This window comes from Sinohyriopsis cumingii, chromosome 6 (assembly GCF_028554795.1).
Source record: "Sinohyriopsis cumingii isolate HCF-2022 chromosome 6, ASM2855479v2, whole genome shotgun sequence".
In the NCBI taxonomy this organism is placed as follows: Eukaryota; Metazoa; Mollusca; class Bivalvia; order Unionida; family Unionidae; genus Sinohyriopsis; species Sinohyriopsis cumingii.
This window is the reverse complement of record NC_142966.1, coordinates 121,365,501-121,392,827: the sequence shown is the minus strand read 5'-3', so window position 1 is coordinate 121,392,827 and position 27,327 is coordinate 121,365,501. Positions and strand designations below refer to the sequence as shown.

The window sequence follows — 27,327 nt, the reverse complement described above, 5'->3', positions numbered from 1 at the left end:
TTAACAGGTAACTTGCCATTTAGAAATGAGTATGTACTATATAATGATGTACAGGTAACATGCAAGTTAGAAATAAGTATGTACTATAAAATGTGATTCACAGGTAACTTGCCATTTAGAAATGGTAATATAAAAAATGTGATGCACAGGTAACTTGCCAATTAGAAATAAGTATATACTATAAAATGTGATGCACAGGTAACTTGCCATTGAGAAATATGTACAATAAAATGATATGCCGTTTTTTGTTGTTGCTAAAATAGAAGATAATTAATAAGTTATATAGATGGAAACACATCCACCAACAACATGCTGTGGGGAGATGATTGAGTTTGATTAAATTCTGAAAATTCTGGCCATATGGTGTCATTAAAGAACACCATTGTCTTGTGTTTTATGATACTGGGCCATATTTTTGTTTAGTTGTTTTCATAATTTAAAATTTTAATGGCTATATCATGAAGTACAAAAGTAAATATGCTTGATCTAGCTGTTTAAAATAATGTTTAGTAAAAGCCCTGAAAAATTCAGTAAAGTTGTTATAAAACCTTTCTGCAAATTTTATAAATCAGCCTTGAATATTTTGTTAACAGCCAAAACACACACAAACTTTTTCAAGGTGTGAGTACCATCAGTATCAGGAAGGATGGGTGGGGATGTTTGTTAAATTTCAGTTCCTTACTTTTGCCTTTGCCCCATGTTTTGATCAAACAGTAATAATGACATCTGCAACTACATTACCTTTGCAACCTGGTGGTGGGGAGGGTGGAGTAATAAGCTGTACATGAAGAATGCATTCTCTCCATATTTTCCATAAAGATCCAGTTAATGAGAGAAGGCAAATAGAAAGAAAATCTTTGTGCTTTTACAGAACATTTTGTGATGAACAGCATTACACCCACTTATGATGAAATATCACAGACACTTACGATGAAATATCACAGACACTTGAAATGAAAGCTTTTCTGCTTAGATGTTTGGTGAGTAGAAATAAAAAGACATGAAAAAATGAGGGCACACTTGTATGTTTGTTACAAAATGTTTTATTAATTTCTCTTGCCCTCAAAAACTATAGGTATTCAATATGTGCAATACATAGAATATTTGTATAATAAGTCAAATACAGATGTTATTTCCAAAGCCCTATATTTACCCAGACATTTTAATTTTCCTGAACAATAAACAAAACAGTAAATATCACAATTAAACAAAACCTTTCTACATCAGTACATTTGCAAATCCATACCCAAGAGATTACAAGATATGTCTGCAATGATAAACATCAAATAATCCTACATCAATACCCAGAACAAAACCGCTTACTTAAAATGCACTGTTTCATAAAATTTATAGCAAAATATATTTTTGATAATATAATTTATTCCCAAAGGATTTGATTGAAGATTCATACAAAACCAAGTCACTATTTGTTTTCATTATCTGGAGAAATTTTATAAATCAGCTTCGAATATTTTGTTAACAACACACACACACACACACACACACAGAGGAACACATGTGCACACACAAATTACTAATGCTATGCTAATATGTTCAGTTTGTTTTGTAAAATAAATCAAATGCTTCTACATGATTTGTGTAAATATTTATATTCTAATGAAGTGTATTAATTTTTACATAGTGCATATTTGATCTGTCAAGTAATGGTAACATGCATGTATAGCAAACTGACAAAAATTATGCTCAGGACAAAAAACCCAATTGTTGTGTAATCTACTGTACATAAGTGTATTTGGCAGTGAGGCACATAGCTGCCACTGAAGATCATCTTGTATTTAAATTGGTTGTTTTGAACTGTTTATAAGGTTAATATAATGACAGCATCTATTTGTTCATCCACTTACCCCCCCCCCCCATAAACATTTCAGTTTGGTGACTTTCATTTTTATTTGCAACATAATTATATTAGACAACAAAGAAGGCAAAGTATAAAGGCATAGAGAATTACTAGTATACAATGAGCATCTGAATTAAATAAAAAAAGATGTGACGTTTACATAAAGAAAAATATCTTAAAAGACAAGGAACTGAGCTGAATGAATTTGTTTAATAAATATGTGGTGGAAAAGAACTCTAATTTGATGAAAATGTCTTGAATTAAACTAAACCAAATTAGACAAGAAAGTGATCTTATTTCATTCGAATTAAGTAGAATTTTATTATTTGTTTCTTCCTGAAATATGCATGAAATTGCTGATATAACTTAAAATGTTTCCAAACTTAGACAAACAAACAAATCGATTGAGGACCATCGACAGTCTACCATAAAATACAGAATGATTGTAACTTATGAATAATAAAAATATATCAAAATCAAAGAAAATATGCAACAATTATATCAAGCAACAAATGATAACATAGTGAAAGAGAAGTCTATCATATCCATGCTAACATGTTTTTTTATACAGTTTATAGCTACTTAGTGTGATATTTTCTACATCCACACAGATTCTATATTAATTTTAAATAATCATAATTTTCAGAAACAAAAGAGAGAGAGAGAGAGGGAGAGGGAGAGGGATAGAGAAAGAAAGAAAGAAAGAGAGAAGTGGTGTGTATTCCCTAAAAAAAAACTAATTATAGGTCATCCATCATAATTTGAATAGAATATGTTTAAAGTCAGCCGTGCGATTTTATTTCTTTCATTGCATATATACAAAAAGAAATAATTTTTGAGTGTTCTTCTCACATCTAATTGCATACAGCATGGACACAGATCAACCTTCACATAATTCACTGTAGACCAGGGTAATTGTTCTTGTTCCAATTATAATTTCACTTAAACAATCTAAACCTTGATTTGCCTGTACATTATGTGACAGAGATTTGTTTATGCAGTCCATAGTGCAGAGACTTGTATAGACGGGTAAATATGGTAAAATGGTTTAAGAAAGAAAACAAATTCATTCTTAAAGTTAGATTTAAGATGATCACCAATTAATACCTTTAAACAATGTAAGCAATACACAGGAACAGTCAATTGCACGTATTTCCAGTACACTTAAAAGAATTTAGCTTGAAAAGAGTGATGTGTTTGTGAGGGGTGGGGTGAGTGGAGTGTATTCTCTGCAAAAATAAAAATTGTCATCCAACAAAGCTTGTTCTAAAAAAATGATTGAGCATATAATGAATTGTTCAACAAACAATAGGAAAAGTTTTGGTTTCAGAATAGATGATGTTATTGTGGCTAGACTTAATTTTATTTCTCACAATGAAGATGAAAAATGCATTAAAACAATATTTAAGAAACAAAATCTTTCATTCTGTTAGTTAAAGTTGATGAACCAGCACATCTCCATATCTCAGGTGGGGGTAGGGCTATTTAGAAGCATATGTTAATGATGTAAATAATTTTTTGATGAAATTTTGCAATAATATACACTATTATTATTACTTAGCAACAGAATTTAAAGTCCTCAAGAGATGAAAGAGATGACTTTAAAATCTGTGAAATTTTGTGCGAATAATTTCTGAGACTTTTAACAGCTAACCATTGAACATGAAAATGCAAATATTTAATTGCCTGATACAGTAATAATAATAATAAAAATGAAAATGAAAAAAAATGAATGATGTCTCAAATATAAAATTAAATCATGATTAACAAGCAATCCTATCTTGTAACGTGCACATTTGTAATAAAAGCAATCCTATCTTGGAATTTGTGATAAAAGCACAGATCCCACCATTACATAATTGTCCAGCACACTGTCTTATCCCTCCAATCAGGTCAGATCTGTACTCAGTGAATAGGTAACTGTCTTTTCTCTTATGTGTTATTTTATTATGATCATCTTGTTACATTATACATGTCTTTTCAAATGTGAGACTTTTATCCAACCATTATCAGAGGGCAGGCAACATTCCCTTTATGTAGTCACCTACAAAACTGTCAAAACGTTTTTCCACTATTATTTCTTTCTTTCCTTCACTCCATTTCTTTATTTTTCATGTATTTTCACTTGCTACTTTTATATATTTCTTTCAGTGTTTGTTGTTATTTCTTTCTTCAACTTCATAGCTTTCTTTCCTTTCTCATTATTTCCTTCAATCTTCTTTCTTTCTTTCATTCAAACTTTTGCTGAATGGCTATTTCATGTCCCTATAGAGGCTTTCACAGAAATTACAATTAGGATGAATTTTTTGAATTTGTTGCAGAACAATGTTTTTATTGTGACTCTGGACCCTAGAAATATGGTACACGATATGTCCAATTCTGACATCCTTTTTTCTCATGAGTGTATACACATGGTGTCTTTGATCATCTAGATTAAGCCTGAAAACAAAACAATTTCTTTGATTACAAATCCTTTTGCACATCTTATGTGAACTGAAACACAGAAAATTCTATTTTTTATTTTATTTTGCATGAATATTGTTTGTAAGAGCATGTGTATTAAGAGGGAAGAGTGTCCATCTTACTTTATATATATATATATATATATATATATATATATATATATATATATATATATATAAAGTACATATTACCAATTATCAAAATGAATGTTCATTGATATAATTCTTTAGATAATCATTTCATATTCTACCAATTTTAATTGATATTTTTGACAATGAAATATTAGAATTCATAATTGTAGCAGGCAATGTTATTACAAAACTCTTAAGATCTCTTTACATGCAGTATTATACATTGAGTGAACCTTTTAAAGACATGTAGAAAATTTGATCTTAATGTATTCATCAAAAGTAAAGATATATCTGGGTTTAGGTTATACTTCCACCTTTGCATGACATCATTTAAAATCCTTTAACACTTGCAATTGGTCAAGATACTATTTAGATACAGTTATCCAACTATATTGTGTTTTGTTCTGTAAAGGGATATTTGAACTTTGATTTCAGCTATGCTGAATTTCAGAGCGGGGGACAAAGAAACTTCTTCCCATATTGTATAGCAAAGTGCCACTCTTGCTTTTGTTTCAAAAGATACCCTATTATGTACAGTACTATCATCATTTTGAATTCCTATGCCTATCCAGATATTGTTACACTGTAATCAATGCTCAGTGAATGAGATGACTTTATACTACATGTCTTTATGTATTGTTATGGTAATTTTGCCCACATTGGTTGCTTAGAGGTGAGATTACGACTTTCGGTAACAAAGCAGCGATCAAATGACATATGAACTGATGACCACATCTAGTAAATGACACCTACATGAACTGATGACCCAGTCTAGTAAATGACACCTAAATGTACTGATGACCCAATACAGTAAATGACATGTACATGAACTGATGACCCAATCTAGTAAATGACACATACATGTACTGATGACCCAATCCAGTAAATGACACCTACATGAACTGATGACCCAGTCTAGTAAATGACACCTAAATGTACTGATGACCCAATCCAGTAAATGACATGTACATGAACTGATGACCCAATCTAGTAAATGACACATACATGTACTGATGACCCAATCCAGTAAATGACACCTACATGTACTGATGACCCAATCCAGTAAATGACACATACATGAACTTATGACCCACTCTAGTAAATGACATCTACAAAAACTGATGACCCAATCTAGTAAATTACACCTACATGAACTGATGGCATAATCTAATAAACAATGCCTACATGTACTGATGACCTAATCTAATAAATGATGTCTACATGTACTGACGACTCAGTCTAATAAATGATGTCTACATGTACTGACGACTCAGTCTAATAAATGATGTCTACATGTACTGATGACTCAGTCTAATAAATGATGCCTACATGAACTGATGACTCAGTCTAATAAATGATGCTTACATGAACTGATGACTTAGTCTAATAAATGATGCCTACATGAACTGATAATCCAATGTGATGAATGACACATGTATGTACTGACGACACAATCTAGAAAATGACATCTATATGTACTGATGAACTGCCAAGACTAAGAACTGGACCCAAATAGGTGGTACATACCCACATACCAACCCATAGTAAATTACCGAAAACTGTGGTTTTGATGAGGGTATTTATTAGTGTACACAACGAGTTTATACAATATATTGATAATGTGATGTGCTTTCATTTTTATTAACAATGGTTTTCGAATATATGTCTGTATATATTAGCATTTAATGGTAAGTAGCAGAGATGGCGAACAACCCTCTAATTGATTCACTCTCCGTTTCGCAAAATAAGCCTTCCTCGAAAATCGCAACAAAAAAAATCGCGATGAAACAAACCCTGTCAACGAACTTAATAAACTCTAATTGACTCAGCCTATCGCGAAAAATCGTAGCGATCGCGTCGGTGCCAACAGCGCCCTCGTTGCTGCTATTATCCAAAAATAGTATCAAGACCGACTCGGTATCGTGCTCGAGGATCTTGTAAGTTTATTGTTATAAATCCATGTGGGGTTAACTGAGCCTGACTAAATAAATTTTTAAAAAGATTATAATCCATATCACCGCTGCACCAAGTCTGATGAATATTTCGTAACGTGTGAGTGTCAACGCCGTTAAACACAGCAAGAATATTACAATTATCCATGACCACTTTAGGAATTTGTGTATACCGCTGGGTTACATAAATCACATCCGTGTTTTTATGTCTGCCTCGAGAAAATATTCTAGCTGGATTGGACTGTTTGTCCAGCCTTACATCATCGTACACGACTAAATTGTTAATAAACCCATCAATATCATCAATACTTGGCGCCTCATCGATATCAGTGATAAATTCAAGAACATCGTCTCCGTTTTCCTTTAACGATTTTGCATTATCATTAAAATCCTTAAGTACATCATAGCACCGCTGGTCATCTACAGACGGAGCAATCAGGTATAACTTATCCCACCTGAGCTGTCTCATTATCAAATTAAGTAACAGTTGCGTCTTACCACTTCCAGATGGACCTATGATAATCATACAGACAGAATTTGGCAGCGCTGCATGATGTCTGACCGGCTCCCGCGCTCGTGTTACAGAAAAATAAATTCCATTCATGTTATATAAAAGATAAATAAATATGGATTTATATTGAGTGAAATGCAGGGCGCTTACCCCAACAAGTGATCTAACAACTATTACAACAAAAAATAACAGATCAGCAGTTACAGGTAAGTGTGAACGATGTGGTACAAAGAAATTTAAATTTATTCCCGGTGACAATCCAAAGCTAAAGCCAAAGTCAAAGTCAAATAATAAAGTTTCTGGAATTATTTTACGCGCTATTTCACATTGAATTTTGTTCGGTTGTGATCTGATTAATTTTTTTTAATTCTCTTAATTCTGCATCAAGTGATCAATGACCATCGGTTATTTCTTCATAGTAATCTACAAAATCCTTTAGCCAATGATGTGGAGATGGCCCAACAAATGGAGGTGGTTGACCGTGATCGCCGCACATTATCACAGGTGTGTTTTTCAGTAACAACCAATCGAAAAACATTTTTAATGTATTTAGCGACACTGTGCATATCTCATCCCAAATGATGATACTTTGGAATGTATTTCTCTCCCATTCGACCAGGAGTCCATGCGTCACCCTTGTATCTGAAAAAGCTGTGACAAGTACAAGAATTGACTCCTCGTTGTTTCATTTCTCGTGCAAGTCTATGTGTTGATATTAGCACAATCATGTCATCGCAATTCTGGCGAAATAATTCAATAACTCGAGTTGTCTTACCAGAACCTTCCGGTCCGCTTAAATAAACGGTTTTGTGTCTGGATACTGGATGATACACGGACGCCGCAGACGACAATTCTGATATCTAATTGCTGTAATAAATATCTTTAACCGTAACATTCGCGGATTCACAATAATTATGTAACATTTTTTGTTTTATTCTCCACGAACCCCATGATGCATTCTGATCAGTAAACTGAGTCAGTAATTCTGAATACAAGTTGACATAAAATGAATCCGTGGCAACTCTGACTGCGAAGAAATCTGTTTAACATCAATAACAGGTTTATAGACACATAAGCGAGCACTGAAGATCGTAAATGTGTATACTGAGGAGATTCTCCACTAAAAAAAACTAACAGTACCCAACCGTGTTCCGTCAGATAAGTAAGCGTCTTCCCGATTACAAAATATATTTTTCGCTGCTGCATCAGCGACCACGAATTCATATTCGGTGGGATCCATATTCAATCTTGCACAATGTCTTTGATGATCATATGCACCATCCTGAGTAAATTTACCGATTATTGTTCTACCAAGATCCTTTGCGGATTTTTCCCTGTTGCTGAGTTTAATCTTGAGAATATTAGGAGCATCATTAACGATGACATCAATAGGAGTATTTGGACATTCCTGCTTATATTCTTCAATAACCTCATCAAGACTGATACGTTGTGGTGTTGGTAACCAAACTTCAGTCTGCTTCCGATATGATACAATTGCCTCGCTGACCGTCAAAGATATTAATATTTTACTGTCAAGTATATATCATAATAACACTATTGGCACCCAGCGTTTTTCCGAAAAGTATCTACCAAACCAAACATAACAAACCGGATGAAGATCCTTGGCGAATTCGAATGATACAACACGGGCAAGTCCAGTTAGATCAAAATCGGGTTACGGTCCGTTTACTGCTACTCTCGTCCAAACCGCGTAAAATATCTATGACATTCTCCTTTGCCTAGAAAACTCCCCGGATAACAGGCGATCATGTCAACGGATATCATATCGTCACGATCATACCTAGTATTCCACAAACCGCGATGCCCGTATTCGACACAACTAGCTTGAACATCCTCCAGAAATCGAGTTCGTGTTGGTTTCCACGAATTTTTCTCTCTGACAAAATGAGACGCGACTGACGCAACTGTAAAATAATTACTCAGTAATTAGTTAATGTTTTCTGTTGAAAATCTTCCCGCGAGTTTTCTCATTGTTTCATGAAGAGATTCTCGACGATATAAATAGCTGTTGGGTCTTACAAATTGATCATCAGAACTTTTAAATAACCACACTGACACAGGATCGTTTTTACTTATCTGTCTAATAAAATCAAACATATTTTCTGAGAGGTAAAATCTTACAGTACCATTGGAAATTTTGATTTACTTTACAATTCGGTAACATCATTTAATGTAGCTCCGGTATCCTTGACAGATTCAGCCCATTTGTTTGTTTTTTCACGTCGCTGATTAGTTAACCCATTTCCACGCTTCGCATTTGTAAAATGCTCAATTACTCGTTCGGCTACATAATTCAACCTTGAAAATCTCATTGGTGCAAGATCATCGATGTTGGGTTTATCATTTTACTGATAAATTCCATAAACAAGCGCGGTCACGGGATACGCTCGAACGTAATATGGTCTGTCAATACCACTCAGTGTTCCTGGCTTGGAATTTTTACTTAACAGAACGGTTTTTCTACTAGCAAGGACAGGGTCACGTTTGTCACGAATAATCCACATAGCGGAATCTGCTAGCACATTAAACTTTATTCTGAAAAAATATTTCTGATCGTTGATATAATCAATAATCGTTTTCGCCCGCGTATCTTTCATTGTAGCATCAATAACTTCGTCCACACCTTTGTCGATAACTTTGTCCTTGACGGAGTCATCGAGTACAATTTTGAATGTAGACCATGTGTAAGATGCCCCATCATCACGAAATTCTTTTTTAGCATCCTTGATAATATTAATCAGATCAGTCAGACCTCGCCTCCGCAAGTCAGGGTTAGTCTGTCAAGATCGAATCTGGAAGTTTTCCAAGGCTGGATTGTAGATAATCTCTCAAACTCTTCCATATTATATTTCAGACAAATATTTGAATAAAAAATATTATATTTACGATGACTCAAATAAGAAATCAGTGCAAATGGTTGACGATATGGTCTGCAACTCCTTGTAACAAATCCTGCGTAAATGAATTCTGCGGTCAACATTTGCAAAGCGTACGACGTGGTAGTCTTGGTCCACAACCGTGTTTAAGATGTGATATTGGAGTTAGAGAAAAAACACAGCTGTGTGCGCGTTGTGGTGGTAAGAGATATAGAGAATTGAAGCGGTATTATGACAAAAAAAGTAATAACCCTGTCATTAAAGTTATAAGAACCCCCGAAGACTATATAGCAAGATTTGAAGATAAGTTATAATTTAAACAAATAATATTATATATAATGGAGCAAAAAGAATTTGTCCTGTATCACATCATCAAGAATTATGAAGCATCTCGTGATGGTACAATCAGACACTGCCAGCGTAAACAACCATTTGGTGTAGTTGATGATTCTGGCTATCTTAGATTTGCTGTTGGGAAAAAGAAGTATCAAAATCATAGGTTCATATTCGAGGTTTTTTACGGGGAGATCAAAGACGGTCTTGTGATCGATCATATTGATGTACAAAACCTTAATAATGTATCTAACCTGCAAGTTATCACGCAGAGCGGGAATTGTAAATTCGGAAATACTGGAAGATGTTAAAAAAGTTCCTAGAGTCGTTAAATCTTTAAATACAGAAACCGGCGAAGAAATAATATTTCAATCAATGAACGCGGTTGGTAAGTATTTTGACATCTGCATACCTTCAGTACAAAAAGTCGCAAATAAAATAGACAAATCTGCGTACTCAAAAAGATACAACAACAAATTTCGTTCTCTTATGTCTCAATAGTGTTAGATACAGAAGATTGCACAATACACACCATTTCCTATTATCCAGAAAATAAATAATTCTGACTTGTTAAGTAGAACTAAATTCAAGTTGAATTATTTTTTTGCTATCCAAAAGTAACTGTTTCTAAAACATATGTTTCGTGACGCATTCGTGATTAACCGTCTCCTAGTTTCTCAATGTAAAGGTAAATAATTATCAGTCCTTGATTTCAGAATAGCTGTACGGGTTAACACGGAAGTAAAATATATACGATTATTTCCCGTAGATAAAATCAAAGACTGTCACATGGGGCAGGTGTATTCGTTTATTTAAGATTAATAATATTTTTTCACAGACAATATACTTGTTTTGCTGAATCCATCTGATTTTGTGGTTTATTTATATTTTTTCTACGATTATATTTAAGAAAAAAAGAAATACAAAACAGCAAACAAGCCACGCCCATCTCTTGAGCTATCCTTGAATTTCCAAGTGTCAGTCAGCTTATATACTATACAACTCCATTTTCTTATTGGGGTTTTCGCGAAACTCAACAGATAAACACATCTTCCCGCCATGTCCACTCTTGGCGGGTGCCTTTTGTACCATCCAGGGTTGATTTTGGGGATGGTGTGCAAAATCTGTTGAGCGTAGAAAATGACCCCGGGTCCGTCTATACCGTCCTATATATGTTGTGCCGTCCTTGTTGTAACTAATGTAAATACTATGTGTTGTGCCGTCCATACCCATCAAACCTACTAGAATGTCTTAAGGCAATCTAAGGGAGGTACGGTAAATAGTGTAAATAATATGTGTTGTGATGTCCTTATGATAAGTTAAAATTAAGGTTGTATGTATTCCTTCGAGCCTGCTAGAATGTCATAAGGCAATCTAGGGGTTCACATGGGGAATGTTTCGTCTTTGCAAACACGCCCTCCTGAAACTTCTAGACTGCTGTTTGACAGATTAGAGGTTCACATGGGATTGTGTCGTCTTTAGTGTAAAAAAACAACAACACCATTCTGGACTTGCTAGGATGTTATATGAGCATCCTAGAAGTTCACATAATGGTGTAAAATATTTTTCTTTTAAATATATAATATACTGTATAATGAGTTATGAAAATATCAACAGTGTAATTTCTGCTATTAAAAAATTAGAGCGCGACGGCATAAATTTATCTGATGAACTAAGTCCTGAAAAAATTATTTCTGATTTTGAGACACTGCAGGAAAGAAAAGAGAACGCAGCATACACGCTGCCATCTGAGTACAAATTCGTAAAGAAAATTCAGACGGCTATGTGTCAATCGCTGGCTACAGTAGAAGAAGAAAGAGTAAAGGAGTTTGTCTCTTCCTCTCGGGCCATTGAAAACATTAGATCAGAATTATCTCGTGAATATGAGGCAAAAAGGACAATTAATTCTCGCGTGAGGCAACTAAGAAAGATTATTTCTGGAAATGAAAATGAAAGTTAGACTCCCTTAGTGAAATCAAGGACGTGAAAATGAAAGTATGTACCTGACTGTCTGAGAATTTTTTTTCTTTCTTGTCCTTCACCACTGATTCAGTAAAATGTCTTTTTTGTGAAATCTGAGCGACAGCTTGGGTCTAGTCAGTCAGTCAGTAAAAAATAATAATTCTCCTGACAGTCAAGGTGGATATTTTTTTTCTTCTGTTATCTTGATAACACTCTTAGATTTTGAAAATGGTAGATTTTTACGATTGAAAATCCTTAGTATTTTACATACAAATTTATACTTAGCGTTGCATTCCTTAAATCCAGCAAATGCGCGAAATGGTCAGTTAGTTTGACATTTATTCTTGATAACAGTGGATTATGACATCGTAGATAGACCGGATTGATCGGATCTTGTACAATCAGAAATCCGAGTGGTTCGGTGTGAACGAATAAAGAACAAATCATTGCTGTGCTTGATTTTATATTGTTGTGTCTGTGCTGTAACTTCCATCAATTACATCACACACAAGATTGACCGCGACCGTTGGAGTTATATTTACGATTTCCGGAGATACATGACGGCCTTCTCTGTGTGGATTATTGTTGTGCTGGAGAATAGTTGGCGGCGGCAGTGTTTTATTTTCACTGTTCAAGTATTTTAGGAAAGAATTCATAAATGATATCATTGACAGATTTTCTTAATTCAGGTGCGTTATATCCTGGAAATTTAAAATTTGGCAGTTCAGCTTCTGTTATCGAGTATGCATTTAAAAATTGTTGCTTATATCTATTTATGTTGCCTGTGTAATCAATTATGACCTGAATTATTCACTGGTGAAGATATTCCATGTCGGATACAAGCTGGTTTAATATTTCTATTTGTTTAATGATGTTGCTACGTGAACTTGTTATATCAAAAAGATGTTCTTGGAAGTGCTGCCATAGTCGCTGTAGTTGTTCTCGTTTTCGTTTATGTTCGTAATTAATGACATCAAAATATTTTTTTATATCTCTCAGATGCATAACAATAGATTTAGTTCCTCCTCTATGGAGTCGTTCATAAATAAAATACCAAAATATATCGTCCTTATCAATGAAGCTAAAATCACTATCCAACGTTGCATTTTTTACATCAAGTAATCGATCTTTGTAATATGGGGTAATTTCGTGGTATAATTGTTGTCCGTGGTATAATCAGACTTTTTTGGTTCAGGTGGCGGCGGTGGTACTTCAGGTGGAATTTCAGGCCATCCTAACACTGTTCTGATAGATGACTGATATATATCCACGGCGTAATCGGGAGAGTTTATTTCGATCGCGGAAGACAGTGTTGGTTCGTGGGTTGTTATTGCTCTCTTGGATTCCTTTTGTTGTGATATTTTGTATTCGACGTTGTAATTCCTCATTGATTTCATCGATTTGATAGCACCCGGTGGATATTCCAACAACCTTCCAGTCGGGTGTACCATCTGGTTTATTTTTATTTGCAAACACAAACGAATTATTTGCTGGTAACCCACCAGATGATTTTGATCTGATATTTGGCCAACTGTGGTATACTCGCAACTGTGCTAATGCGATCTCGCTTACCGGAATCACAGTTGGAAAATTAATACTGAATTCAGGCTTGGTTGAGCTAACTGTTATCGTTGTTGTTCTTGCCGGAGTTGTATTTGCGGCTATCTGCTGAAGTAGTTCTGTCATTAGTTTTTTTTTCTTCTTTTAAATGGTGGACTTCATTGAATGTCTTAACCGTTAGCTCGAATTCGGAATCTGATATCGTTGTATCGTCGAGGCTTGATGATATCAGCGACGATAATTTAGAATATGCTGCTGTGGCTGTGCTTAATTTTACAACTGCGTCGTTGAGTTTTGTGCTCGTGCACGTGGATATCTTTTTCGCGATAATATTAAAAACACCAGCGATGGCAGCTGATGATGAAATGCATATTGTTATTGCTAATGCAGTTGTTACTGGCGTTAGCGCTGATAATACAAGCCCGGTGGACGCAACTAAAGCAGATACTGAATAAACTATAGCATCCAAAGTAACTACACGCCGCTTGTATTTTTTTTTACTTTCAAGGTATACTGGTCAATGATGGTTTTTAACTCTGATTGCCATTCAGGTACTTGATCGTATCTGTAATGTTGAACATTAGACGCCGCCATTATTATTTTAAGCAGTAACCAACTGAGGTGTTTCAGCTACAAATTATAGAAACCACCAGTAAGATGTTGCGGTTAATTTCTTATCAGCTGCTTCCAGAATAAATATTTCTTCGTTTCCGCTATTTAATATGATAGACACAACTCCAGAAAACTTATCAGTTGAATGACGCCATGGATACGTTGTAATTATCTCGAATTTTGCAGCATTGAACACAGACTGCCTATATACACCAGTCACTTCCGCGGTATACTTGAGAGTTTTATTTTGATGTGACCGTGTTGATAATCCAGATGATACTGTGTAAACTATGTTGGTAATCTGTTTATGAGGAATTTTAATTAGATTAATTTTGTTAACGATCTCAGGAACCACTTACGATATCTTCTAGTGTTCTCTTAATCGTATCCAATGTTATTTTGATATCAGAGAGTTTCATATCAGCGGTGAGCGGAGTACCAAAGAAATCGTCTGCGGTTTTATTGAGCTTTTGAAAATTTCTACGAAGATTCGTGAACATACTCACATGAACGTCATATTCGGCTCGCAACGTGGCTAATTTATTATCTACGGTGCTGTAGTTAACGTCAACATATTTTTTGGTCCCGGCATCTTCGTCAGATGTTGGATCTCTTAACACCACTATTTTATTTCCGTTCATGCTGAGTTCACCTGTCATTGTGTCACCGGTTTGTTTTAAACAATTAGCAACGCTCTGTATGATTTCATCTCTGATGGTCATAAACGATATATTTGAGTCTCTGATTCTACCCTCGTCGGTAAACACAGGGATGTTATCCGTGATAGCACCAAGTACTCGTCGAATTATATAATTCCATCTGATATTGCTGGTTTTTAGCTTGCCATATCGATCCTGAAAAATAACAACGTCATCTGGGTCTATCCCGGACAAGTTTAAAAGATTGTCGATTTCATCTTTAGTCGCATATCTTGATAAATTAATATCATCGCGTTTTTTTTGCCTTTACTTTCGCTGAGAGATCTTCCGTAAATATCAACCATTATTATCTTTAAGGGTTGTTTAAAACGACGACTTACCTGCGGTATATTCGTGCACGACTTTGTGAGGTGGTTTGGTTGATTTTGATAACGCGTCAAGTACATTAATTACTTCACGGCCACATATTTGTGGATCGGTTAATGTTTGTGTTGGTAGCGTTGAGTACCAAACTGGAATTTGAAATCCGTCGACATATTTTAGAAATTCAACTAGCGGTGCTAACCCATAAGAATCGAAGTAAACAATTCCACGCGGATCAATCGCGTAGGCAACCCAATGTGTTCCTGGACCATCGCTGTTATCAAGATTAATAATTCCTGTTTCAACGCTGATTGGTTGTTGTGGTAACTGACCTCGGATAAAAACACCTCATAACATTTTTTATTTTAAGTTGTTTAGCGGCATCGAATAAATCAAAATTTGACATCGGCGCAAGACGCGTTACGTCTCTCAACGACGTTTGGGGTACCATGAAGGCGAAGTTCCTGGAAGTTTCTTAGACCCTTTCCATACCATGAAGGCGGAGTTCCTGGTAGTCTTAGACCCGCCCCTTTTTTAATATCCTTTCCCAGTTGCTTTCTTAATGCCATTCCAGCAGCGGTTCCAACATCTCCTAACGCTGCTGCTTTTACAACAGCTGGTGCAGTAGCAACAATTAATGCTGGTATTGCTGCAAGAAGTGGAAATATACCACCGGTTTTAATCATGTCTTTGATGGCACCTGGAGCGAAATGAAGTTGAAAACAGGTTTTTGTTTCCCGCGCATTATTGAAATGTTTTAGCTGAGTTTTAGTCAACGATAACTTGTTTGGACCACCACTAGTAATTTGATCTCGCTTCAATGTTATTTTTGTCCCGCATGTGCTCGCGCTTTTTGATTGTAATTTTTTCACTTGACCATGAGTCAGAGTGACATTAACGTGACTATATGACATTTTTATAATTAACGCTGTTGGTCTAATTGTCTACATATTTTCCACTGGGGCATTAATAACTCTCATTCGTCCACCAGCACCTTCAAGTAACATTGCTTTATCACTGAGTACGACCGCGATTGCTCTAGCACCATCAGGAATAACCGGTGTACCAGGTATTTCTGCTGGTACTCGAGCTAAACGAGCTCGAAAGGTTATATCAACGACAGATTTTCTGAATAAATCCAAGTGTTCCAGCGAAAAGTAATAGATCGGATACAATGTTGTAAAATATCGCTGAGATATCTGCAGCCCAGTGTCAATGTTTTCATCACGCCCCAGATAGGACATCAAGCGATAATATGCAAGTGCAACATGATTGTGTTCAAAATCCAGCAATATATCTTCAGTGGGTTCTTGATGTCCGTTTATCCTCAAAGAGACTTCAGAAGACCCAAATGAATCAAATACCATGGGATTTCTTTCTTGATAACCTACTCTGGAATTTGCCTGAAACGCAACTAATATATGACGTGGTGCTGACACTCCCTGTTGTGATGATATTTGCCACGTAAACAAAGCAGGAGCGTTAATTTGGGCGCTATCTGCGGTCGTTGCAAACCATGATAACATCGATTTACCGCAAAATGAAATTATTCGCTGTTCTTCAACGATCGATGGATTCATTGTTGGCATCCATAAGGATAGTTTTGTTAGTACTACTTTACCAGGATCAACTGCTGCATCTCGCCATATTGCATCGTTCTCAATGGCTTTTCTAACAAGTGCTACTGTGTGCTTAGAACCAAATATGACCTTTCGGACATCTCTGCAAAATCCTAAAATACGAGACAATGGAATCACGCATGAAAACTCTTAATCACCGTTTAACATTCCTCGGCGCGCAGCAAAACCTAAGTTAAAATTTTCATTCATTGAGACTACTACAGGTGTTTCTGCGGTTTCAGCCGCGTTTCTCACATTATCTAAGGTCACATTTCTGTGTTCTGGATGATCAGATGTATCTTTTGCAAACATCATCTTGTGTAGTCATCGGAATATCTTGCAAGACCAAACATCGTCGTGGCAACATCGACATAATCATGGCATGTTTCAATCTCTTTTCCGTCAATGATGTAAATAGCGCTACTAAATAATGACATACTGTTGTTAAAAAAAACCAACACGATCACCAATTCCGTATGCGATACCATCTGCTTTTACGAGTCTACCTTCTTCAACTTCGATAAACGCTTCACAGGGTAGAAAATATCTACTTGTATCATGAACTTGTAATTCAAATCTTGAACGTGCGTCAGGTGTTTTTGCATCATAAGAATAATACTGATAATCAGGCAAGGACTCATCTTTGGGAACTGGTTTGTCCATGTCAAATGCTGCGTTGGATACACGTTTGAACATTTTTTTTATTATTATTGCCATGATCTAAATCATGGTCTAACACGAAGACCACTTCCCGCTATCAAACTCGAAGTTATATTTGTTTCTTTGGCGGAAGGTACACCAGCCAGCGTTGCTAATTTTTTTATTAGCGGCCTGATTTATTATTTTACTGACGTTCGCGGGCATAGCCTCAGTACTTGCTAATTCTACTGGTTGTTGCTGAACCATCTTTCGTCGTCGTAATAAATGTACTATTTTGTCTTTGATTGCCGTGAACGCGTCACCGATTGCACCAGGAGCTTTTTCACGAATAACATCGATGGCTTTAATTGATAATTGTTTTTCAATTGGACCTACCTTTGGATCTATCCTTGTAAATAATCCCTGAACAACATTGCCGAGTCCATCCCCGTAATAGGCATGTAAACGGGTATTCGTGAGTTTACTACTCTAACCCTCTGTGGTCTGTGGTGAGATTCATGCATGATCATCTTATTTGTTAGTTATTCGTTTAATCGTGTGACAATTAGTCACTATGGTATCCATCCATGAAACCACCTTGAAGTAATCGTCGACAGATATCAGAGATTTCATTAATTATTTCCGGAGAATTATTTGCAGCACGCGATCCTCCAATCAGAATTTCTAGCAGTTGCACGTCATCGAGAACATTGCCGAGGCATGGAGTAACAAGACCACTTCCTGTAGAAAAACCACTTCCGGTTACACCTTCTGGTGATGGTTGTCTTCGTGGTCGAAATCGCTGCTTTGTTAGCGTTGAAACACCCTTTTTTATTTCATTAACTTTTTCAACAAAATCTTCATATTCACGCTTATATTTTCTACTGATTTGTGAAATATCCTTGTACTCACGAAATATTTTAGCAGTCCACTCGTGTTCTGGAGTGTTATAAAATTCTGGCTTTAGAAGCTGATGCCGTAGTTGATATCCCGTCGCAGCAACGACAGCACAGTTGAGAATATTAGACTTTCTTTTGACACATGCAAAATCAGAGTGGTAGCTTTAGCAGCACCAGCAACAAGTAGTAAATAGTAGTAATGAAGGCAGAGTAATCTGGTGAATAGACGAAAAATACCAAGGTAACCGGCTGAGATAGCGGTGTAGTCTGGTATATCTTCGAAAACTAACAAAGAACCAGGCCCAGACGGTGGTGAAGTCGGGTACATCTACGAACATTAACAAAGCAGCAGTCCCAGATGGTGGAATAGTCTTGTCTATATACGAATATTAACAAAGAACCAGGCCCAGACGGTGATGTAGTCTGGCATATCTACTAAAATTAACGAAGCAACAGTCCCAGACAGCATCGTACCAGAAGTTCTTAAAGCTGATATTGAACAGACAACATGAAGGATACACCATCTCCTCCCTAAAACTGGAAGAGTGAGCAAGTCCCTAAATTGAGCAAGTCCCTATAAACTGGAAGATGGGATATATGGTCAAACTGACAAAGAAATTCAACCTGGCTCTGTGTACAAATTAGCTACTCTCGGTGTCCAGCAATATTCTCACCCAAATCATCTTGGAGACTGAAGAATTCACTGAAAGCCAAACTGAGAGAGGAAGAGGCAGGCTTTAACAAAGACATTTCATGCATAAACCATTTCTCTAAGCTGCGTATTATGATTGAACAATCCCCAGAATGGCACTCACTTTTCTCTTTTAAGTTTGTGGATTTTCAGAAGACTTTTGATACTGTGGTGAGAGAAGTAATCTGAAACCTGATGTACTATTACAGAATCATAGGGAAATTCATATACTGAGTGCATCGGTTATACGACAATTCCACGTGCCAAGTGATCCACAACGGGAAGATCTCAGAACCCTTGCTAGTCCAAACTGGAGTCAGACAGGGACAAACAAATAGGAATACAGTGGAACTTTAGAAAACATCTAGAAACCCTGACTTTGCAGGTGACCTTGGTCTCCTGTCCCTCCAAAACCAGCACATGCAGAACAAGATCAGCTGTCTGGTAAATTTGTTTTTTTTTAGAAAAGACGACTTCACATAATTGCTGGTAAAACAAAATAATGATAAAAGAACAGTAAACAATACAGCAAGATACAATTCGATGGATCGATGGAGTAGGCCAAGAGGAAGTTGAGCTGTCCATATACCTAGGTAGTAATGTCTCGACTGATGAAGGGACCGACCAAGACATTAAGAAACGTATTTGGAAAGTCAGACAAGCATTTAACACCATGAAAAGAGGCACGGAGCTCATCATCCCTTTCTAAAAGAAAATTGATACAACTCTTCGACACAAACGTGAAAGTGTGTCCTGCTCTACGTCTTGGAGACCTTTGGGGAGACTAAGACAACGTCCAACAAAATACAGTCCTTTTTAATAGCTTCTTCCATCACCTCATCAGCATTGAATGGTCAGGGAGGATCTGTAACACGAACCTGTAGGATACCACCAGCCAGCCACCAAGAAATCTCCAAAAGAAAATGGGAGAAAACACTGAGAAAGATGCTAACACCATCTGATCGAGAAAGGAACCCCCCAAGGCAAAGAGAAAGGTAAGCAGAAAAAGAAAGAAATGGCGGAGTTGGTCGAATAAGTAATCAATGCTGTCAGATCAAATTGAAGAAAATAAGCCAGAACCGGGTTCACTGGCGAAATTATCAAGGCCATAGGCTCCAGTGGGTAGCAGAGAAGCATGTGGAGATTAATTCATCTTAAGTATGAACAGAATCCGTTATAGGTTTTAAGAAATAGAAGCATATTAAAATACTGTCACGAAAACCTTATTGCAGATCTTCTGCAACTTTGACCTTAACCTAAAAGACAGAGGAGATGGCAAGCGCGTTATAGAATGAATTGTCATTGCTTCAAGGTCAAAAGGTCGAATGAGAATGTCACAGAATGAAGTGTTTTAGTTTCATGATGATTCGTCCCAAGAACGAAAAGAATCCTGACAAGGATTTTTGGAATTATATGCAAATAAAAAACTTTTACCAAAACTTCAACAAACTGTTAATGTTTCTGTTGCAAGAAAAATGACATTTTTGTCTGACATTCCTACTAGCATATACTTGGAAAAAAAATAAAAATAATAATAATAATAATAATCGTGGTCGCTGTCATCAGCAGCATAGTAGATGTTCTAGTAGTGGTGGTGTAAATTTGCATTATTGAAATTGTTACAAGAAATTAATGGAGGAAAAACTACAGACAAACAAATAATTAAATAATCGCACATGTACACTATAATGCTTTATGAAAATTCACAAAACATGAATAATGGGAAGCTCAGTTATGTGTTGCATTTTATAAAGCACATTAGGCACATCAACAAAGCACAAGAAAAAAGTGTCGTAAAATATTTGAAGATTTTGTCAACATTTAAAAACATGAGAATGTCCTTTTTGTGATTAAACACAAACAGAACGAATGAATAATAGTAATATACGAGTCATACAACAGTTTAAAATCTACCGTTGTGGTCCTTATGACTTTCCGTACATAGCATAATTTCTGGGAAGATGCTACGACGTAAATGACAGAATGAAGACTCTTTTTCTGACATATTTAACGTAAGTTATCTTTCAAACAAATAACATTAAAACACTTGAGAATGTATTTTTATGATATATGCCAAAGTCATGACAAATTAATAGTTATATTGTGTTGTTGAGTTCTCTAGTTCACTTGATACATGAAACAATATAGAAACAAAATTCAAGGTTTTAATGACGATGCTTTTCATAAGAAAGATTACGTTGGTTGACTGGTTGGATTTTCCTAGACTATTAATTGATAATTTAGGTTAAGATCTTCGATCTATCACAACAAAATAAATTCCTTTGCAGTTAGTTTAAAATCAAAGCAAAAAATGACTAGGCTAATGTTGTTGTGGTAGTAGAATCAGTGATGGAGAAGAAAAAGTGGTAGCATTACTAGTGGTTTTGATGGTGTTAGTATTGGTGTGAGACTGTAATAGTAGTATTAGTAATAGCAGAACCAGAAAAAGTAGGGGAGCAGGAGGGATCGCAGCAGTGGCATTATTTGTGCTATGAGTAAAATATTATCCGACCTCTCTCAAACTCCTTTGAAAATGTCTCTTCTGGATCGTTCTGCTCTTTCTCATGTCCATCTATTCCTGAGCCCCCAGGAGGAAGAACAGGTTGTTTATTCCCTCCAGGGGTGGAAAAACTTTGCCCTTCCGGTTCAGAACGATCCGCATCACGTCTCTTGTTAGTGTCTTCATAAGTGTCTATTATTTGAAATGAAATAGTGGATGACATTCAAGCATAAAATTTTAACTTTTTAAGATTATATAATTCAAAGTATATCAGTATGAGATTTAAAACTTGACCATGAGCAAGACCTTCCATTTTAATTTATATGAGGTCATTAAGAAAGAGAAAAGAAAAGAAAGACGATATATAGGCATCATCAATTGTTGAAAAACCCGTCTCCTCTGAAGGAATCTTTATTATTCATATTTAAGACTCCAACCAAAAATAAAAATACTTTCAGCAGTCAGTCTGTCATTTTTATTAACCTGAGGCTGTATGTGAAGAGAAGATGGTCTGAACAGATTGGAAAAAGAAGTCAGCACTTTGTAATCAGTCTTTAAATTGTTTTGGGATTTTTTTAATATAAACTTTTGACGAATATGTGGTATTCACTGGGAATACCGACTAGGTAAAATGTAAATACAGAGAAATTATATTTAATGGTTCAGCGGAAAGCTATAATATATTATTTTGAATACAATCAAAGAAAATTTCTTACTGCAGACATTTTATGAAGGATAAACTTATAAAACAGCTGTAATTTTGTATGAGCAAATAAAAATATCAAATTAGAAACTATGGATAACTAACAAGGAACATATCTCATCCTACACAGCATAAAACAGAAAACACTTAAGACACCTTTTAATGATTTACTGGAATTTGTCATGACTTTGAAATAACATGTAAAACAATTTAAAACATACTTAGTTTGTCGTTTGAAGCGCTGTCTATCCTACTAGCATCACTTGGCTGGTCCTCGTGCTCTACTGCATTCCTGCCAGGACATGACTGGTTGTCGCCCATTGTTTCAGTTGGAAGTAATGGTTCTATCGAGGAGCTGTCGACATCGGTGTTTGCATTTGTGTCCCCGACAGAGGTATATTCTTTTGAGTCTTGCTTTAGAGCTGTGGTTTCAAGTCTCTCAGATATTCCGGTGGTACTTTTCTTAACACTCTCCCCCTTTCCCAATATCAGACTCTGCTCAATTCCTGCATTAATAAAGGAAGGACGTATATGGAAAGAGATTTATCTATTGTAGCAGCCAGAACGGTTCTTTCTTCAACCAAATGTTCAGTTTAAACACAACGAAAAGCTACATTCACTTCAATTTTAATTCAAACATTTGGATTTTGGAGGACCAAATCCACTGCAATGTTTAGATGTACATTCTGTCACCGAGTATTCGAACGGGCATTTCTTTAGTGACATGGTCGCTATCTTTGCATGTGCAAGTAGATATTTTCAAACAACAGATATAATGTAGTTTACCGTCTTTGACAATCTCAATAATTCCATAAATTCTGGAATTACATCTCTTTGAACAAATGTAAACAATAGTTCCTCCTTTTTAATTGTTCAATTGTTTATACAAACATTGCAAATATTGGACACAGACGACACAGTTCTTACTGGAATGGACTGTTCTATAAACTAGAAAAACACAGTGAACAGTCCGTCTGCTTGCTTGCATTGAGAGCTTTCAGTTCGTTTGAAGCATCAGTAAGTTGATAGAGTTAGTGACATTCTGGCAATAATCAGGTTAGAAATTATAAATTCGTGAATGAAACAACTAAATTTTGTGCATTTTTTAAATATTCTAAGTGGTTTTCGCTGTTAAATTAGGTAGAGGAGTACAAACAAACGGGAGTGTATCTGAATAATACAGGCGGCATTTAAACAATGTTTCCGGTAGATGACACAGTCAATTTTCTTGGACTTCAACCTAATGCCGTGTTAAAGGACGAAGAACTGCTACCGGACAAACAAGTTTTCTTAAATGAAGAAATGCACAGAAATGTAGACCTTTGCCAGTATTTTCATTGTCAGTGCTTTTATATGGTTCAGTATCTAAATTTCCTATCCGCAATCAACGATTTCACCAGTGCATAGGATATATTTTCTTCAGATGGGAAAATAGCAATAGTCCGTACCGAGACGCTTGCCAAGTTCATGCCGGTTAAGTATATTTTAATAACTTTTGAGATGTGTTGGACCTCAAAGGAACTCAAAGTACATGTCTTATTAGCAGTATCGTGATAAAAGTCCCAACTAAAATGATGAGTCAACAATAACTATCTTGCCAAAATCAAAAGTGTTCGGTTCATGGAGAACGTTGTGCAAATTTGAATAGACAGTTCCCGAATGACGTCATCATCAGCCATATTTGTGGTATGCTGGCAGACTTACCATTGAGTTTATATGGTGTTTCGGCGTCGAGATAAATTCATTGATCCAAGATTCTGTTACAAAACATACATACATAAACAAAATGCATATCAGGCTTTCTGTTAGGATCTATTTTGTAATTTATAAGTTGATATTGCTTCAGTGTGTCTTGTTCAATATGGTCAGTTTTGGTCGTCGCATATAGGAGAAACTGCCGGGTTGCCTATCGTCCAGCTAAAATAGGAGGAATATTGTCTGCTAGTGACCTTATCGGGGGGAAGCATCTATTTTTGAAACTGCTTTGTCGTGTATCTCCATAATTGAAAGTCATCTTCATTGTTAACTATATAGTTTAGTATCATTGTTGTGTGTGATATTTGTTTTCAACAATACCAAAAACTTCATTGCAACAACAACAAAAAATCGGTCGAACATTGGCTTTACACTAGATATGACTTAACGACATCACAACTACATCTATCATGGCAACTCTCGAAGACCTAAATATACACGCAAGTGTTTCAATGTGACCTGCTATACCTTCAAATGCCGCAGCAGACTTTAATAAATTCTGGTGTATATTTAGATTCACGTAGTGCATTCGTCCAACGAACAAATGATACTCAGAGTTTGTTTTTCTTTAAATTCTAATTATATTGTAATTATTTGAAGTAAAACTCGGAAAATCAGTACAGTCAGATCAAATATATATATATATATATATATATATATATATATATATATATATATATATATATTCATTCCACGCCATTTCATTTTGAAACAAAACGAGTGATATTTTAAGATTACATCTATAATAATTGGATTTAAAAGAACTGTGTGTATTGGGATAATTATCGAGTAAATGACCTCGAATGAACAGATACTGACATCTTTATGTCAATCCATGGGATGATATCACTGATGGAATTCTGGATACGCTTCAAAATTGTGTGCCTATTTTGACTTATATCCAGCTTCAAATTTTTATAGTGTGACAAACCTGATTCCATTCTTGAGAAAGCATAATCTAATCCTTGACGACATTTCCTTCGGCAGCAAATAATCATCACGAAAATACAGATGAGAACACCGACTGCAACTGAGACTGAAAACAAAAGAACAAAATATGCACGTACTGCCAACACAAATATAGCCAATAAAGAAGAAGAAGACAATTAAACGAGTTAGTTCTTTGTTTCGTTGATAATTTTAAATACGTGGATAATTTCGTGTCGTGTTCGAATAGTATTTCGTGACCGACCATCAACAGGTGAGTCAAGATGGCCTTGTGGTCGGCAGGTTGGACTTTGGATAGGGATATCGTGACATTTCAAATGAAAGTGACCATAAAATGTATGTCGTTGTCTTGAATAGTTTCATCCTATTTGTCGTTAAATAAACATCAGCTTCAACCGGAAGGTTTGAGGGGATGTTAACGTTCAAAGGGCTAGCATTGCAACTACGATCACTCTGGTCGCTTTTCATCGTAGATACCGATACAAGGTTTGAGAGTAATGCTAGGCCCTAAATGTCATTAAGGCTTAACAAATATCATCATAACCAAATTGGAATTATCATTACCTTTGGACTTAATTAGCCCAATAAATAGGTGGCGTTCAAAAGGAATGAAAAATATTACAGACATTACTTACTTAATTATTGACAAGAGAAATAAAACCACAGTAGTTTGATTCTTTTTGGTCAATTTAAACAAAGATGATGACAAGTTAAGAAAGAAGAAGAAGAAGAAATGCTTAAATCTATAAATATACACAAGGACTTGAAGCGAAAGGCCTTCCCCATTCTCCCTATTGGACTGTAGTCTCTCTCGCAACTTCTTTTTTCCTCTAACTCCACACCCACCCAAAAAACTACCCCCAGCACAAAAAAAACGAAATGCACGTTTATCTGTACAATAAATATACTTCCGTAGTTCGTGTTTCTTCAAATTTCGTAATTTTGTGATGGACATATGTTTAAATTCTGTGTCAGCAGCAAGTCCAGTATAAGCATTAGAGCCCAACACTTACTGTAGTTGCATGGATTTCCATTGAAAGACTTTTGTATGCATATTGTTGAGTAGATGGACTGATTAGCTGGATACAAACCGAGCCATGATCATGAGAAAACAATACGCGATGTTACTGTCGGTTGAACTGAGATGTTCAGTGTTTTCAAGCTTATGCTAGTGTTTTGGAAAAGAAACCTACTATACGAATATCGAATAGGGAGGATGGGTGAAATCTCGCGTGATCTCCTTGTGTATCTTTATAGCATCAATACTGTACTTCAATTAGTGTTTTATTTTCTTAGTTTTTCATAATTTTTTATATAGCTGGTGGTTGTATCTCTTACTGGGAGTAGTAAATATGAGGAAGGTCTTGCAAGCAATGATAGAATAGGAGAGACATTTCAGACTCGATAATTCATAAATTACCAGTGACAGTCAGACAAGAAAACACTTCCAATCCTACAAAGTAAAAGAAATAATAATAATAATAATAATAATAATAATAATAATAATAATAATAGTAATATCTCAGAAAATAAGATTGTCATGCTTTAAATGATGAAATAGGTTTTGCAAGTAAATAAAAGATGGGTTGATGTTTGCAATAAATGCATAAACTGCGGTACTTGTATGTTTCGCATGGAATGAGTGTTAAGTTTAACCTAATTCCCCAAAAATATATATCGACTACAGTTTTGGATGTCATACATTTAATGTTTTATCTCATCGGACTTCTGTGTTAATAACAGATCAATCGTGTCTTTTGCGTGTAGGAGATCGGACTTACGTCTATATTTAGTGTTATCTTATTACGTTACTCTGAAAGTCTCCAAGATACATGATTTTAAGTCAGACATGATTTTATGTAAGACATGATTTAAATCAGATATGATTTTAAGTCAGGCATAATTTTAAGTCAGACATGATTTTAAGACAGACATGATTTTATATCCGACATGAGTTTATGTCAGACATGATTTTAAGTCAGACACGATTTCCAGGCAGACATGAGTTTTAGTTAGACATGATTGTACGTAAGACATGATTTTAAGTCAGAAATGATTTTATGTAAAACATGATTTTAAGTCGGACATGATTTTAAGTCAGACATTATTTCCAGGAAGACATGAGGTTTAGTGATACAAGATTTTATGTAAGACATGATTTTAAATCAGACATGATTTTAAGTCAGACATAATTTCCAGAAAGACATGAGGTTTAGTCAGACACGATTTTATGTAAGACATGATTTTAAATCAGACATGGTTTTAAGACAGA

General features: G+C 35.5%; 1 protein-coding gene across 8 annotated transcripts in view; it reads right to left on the bottom strand.

Moving 5' to 3' along the window:
- Positions 1-1,020: 1,020 nt before the first annotated feature.
- LOC149797855 (uncharacterized) overlaps positions 1,021-27,327 on the bottom strand; it is a 128,439-nt gene continuing 102,132 nt past the window's right edge. For all 8 annotated transcript variants that reach the window (XM_089962876.1, XM_089962871.1, XM_089962872.1 and 5 more), the window contains 5 exons: positions 26,476-26,508; positions 25,039-25,143; positions 22,574-22,858; positions 21,662-21,841; positions 1,021-4,297 (listed from right to left, as the gene is read on the bottom strand). In XM_089962876.1, coding sequence (XP_089819002.1) covers positions 4,287-4,297; positions 21,662-21,841; positions 22,574-22,858; positions 25,039-25,143; positions 26,476-26,508 — 614 coding nt within the window. In that variant the 3' untranslated portion in view covers positions 1,021-4,286. The remainder of the gene's footprint in view (positions 4,298-21,661; positions 21,842-22,573; positions 22,859-25,038; positions 25,144-26,475; positions 26,509-27,327) is intronic.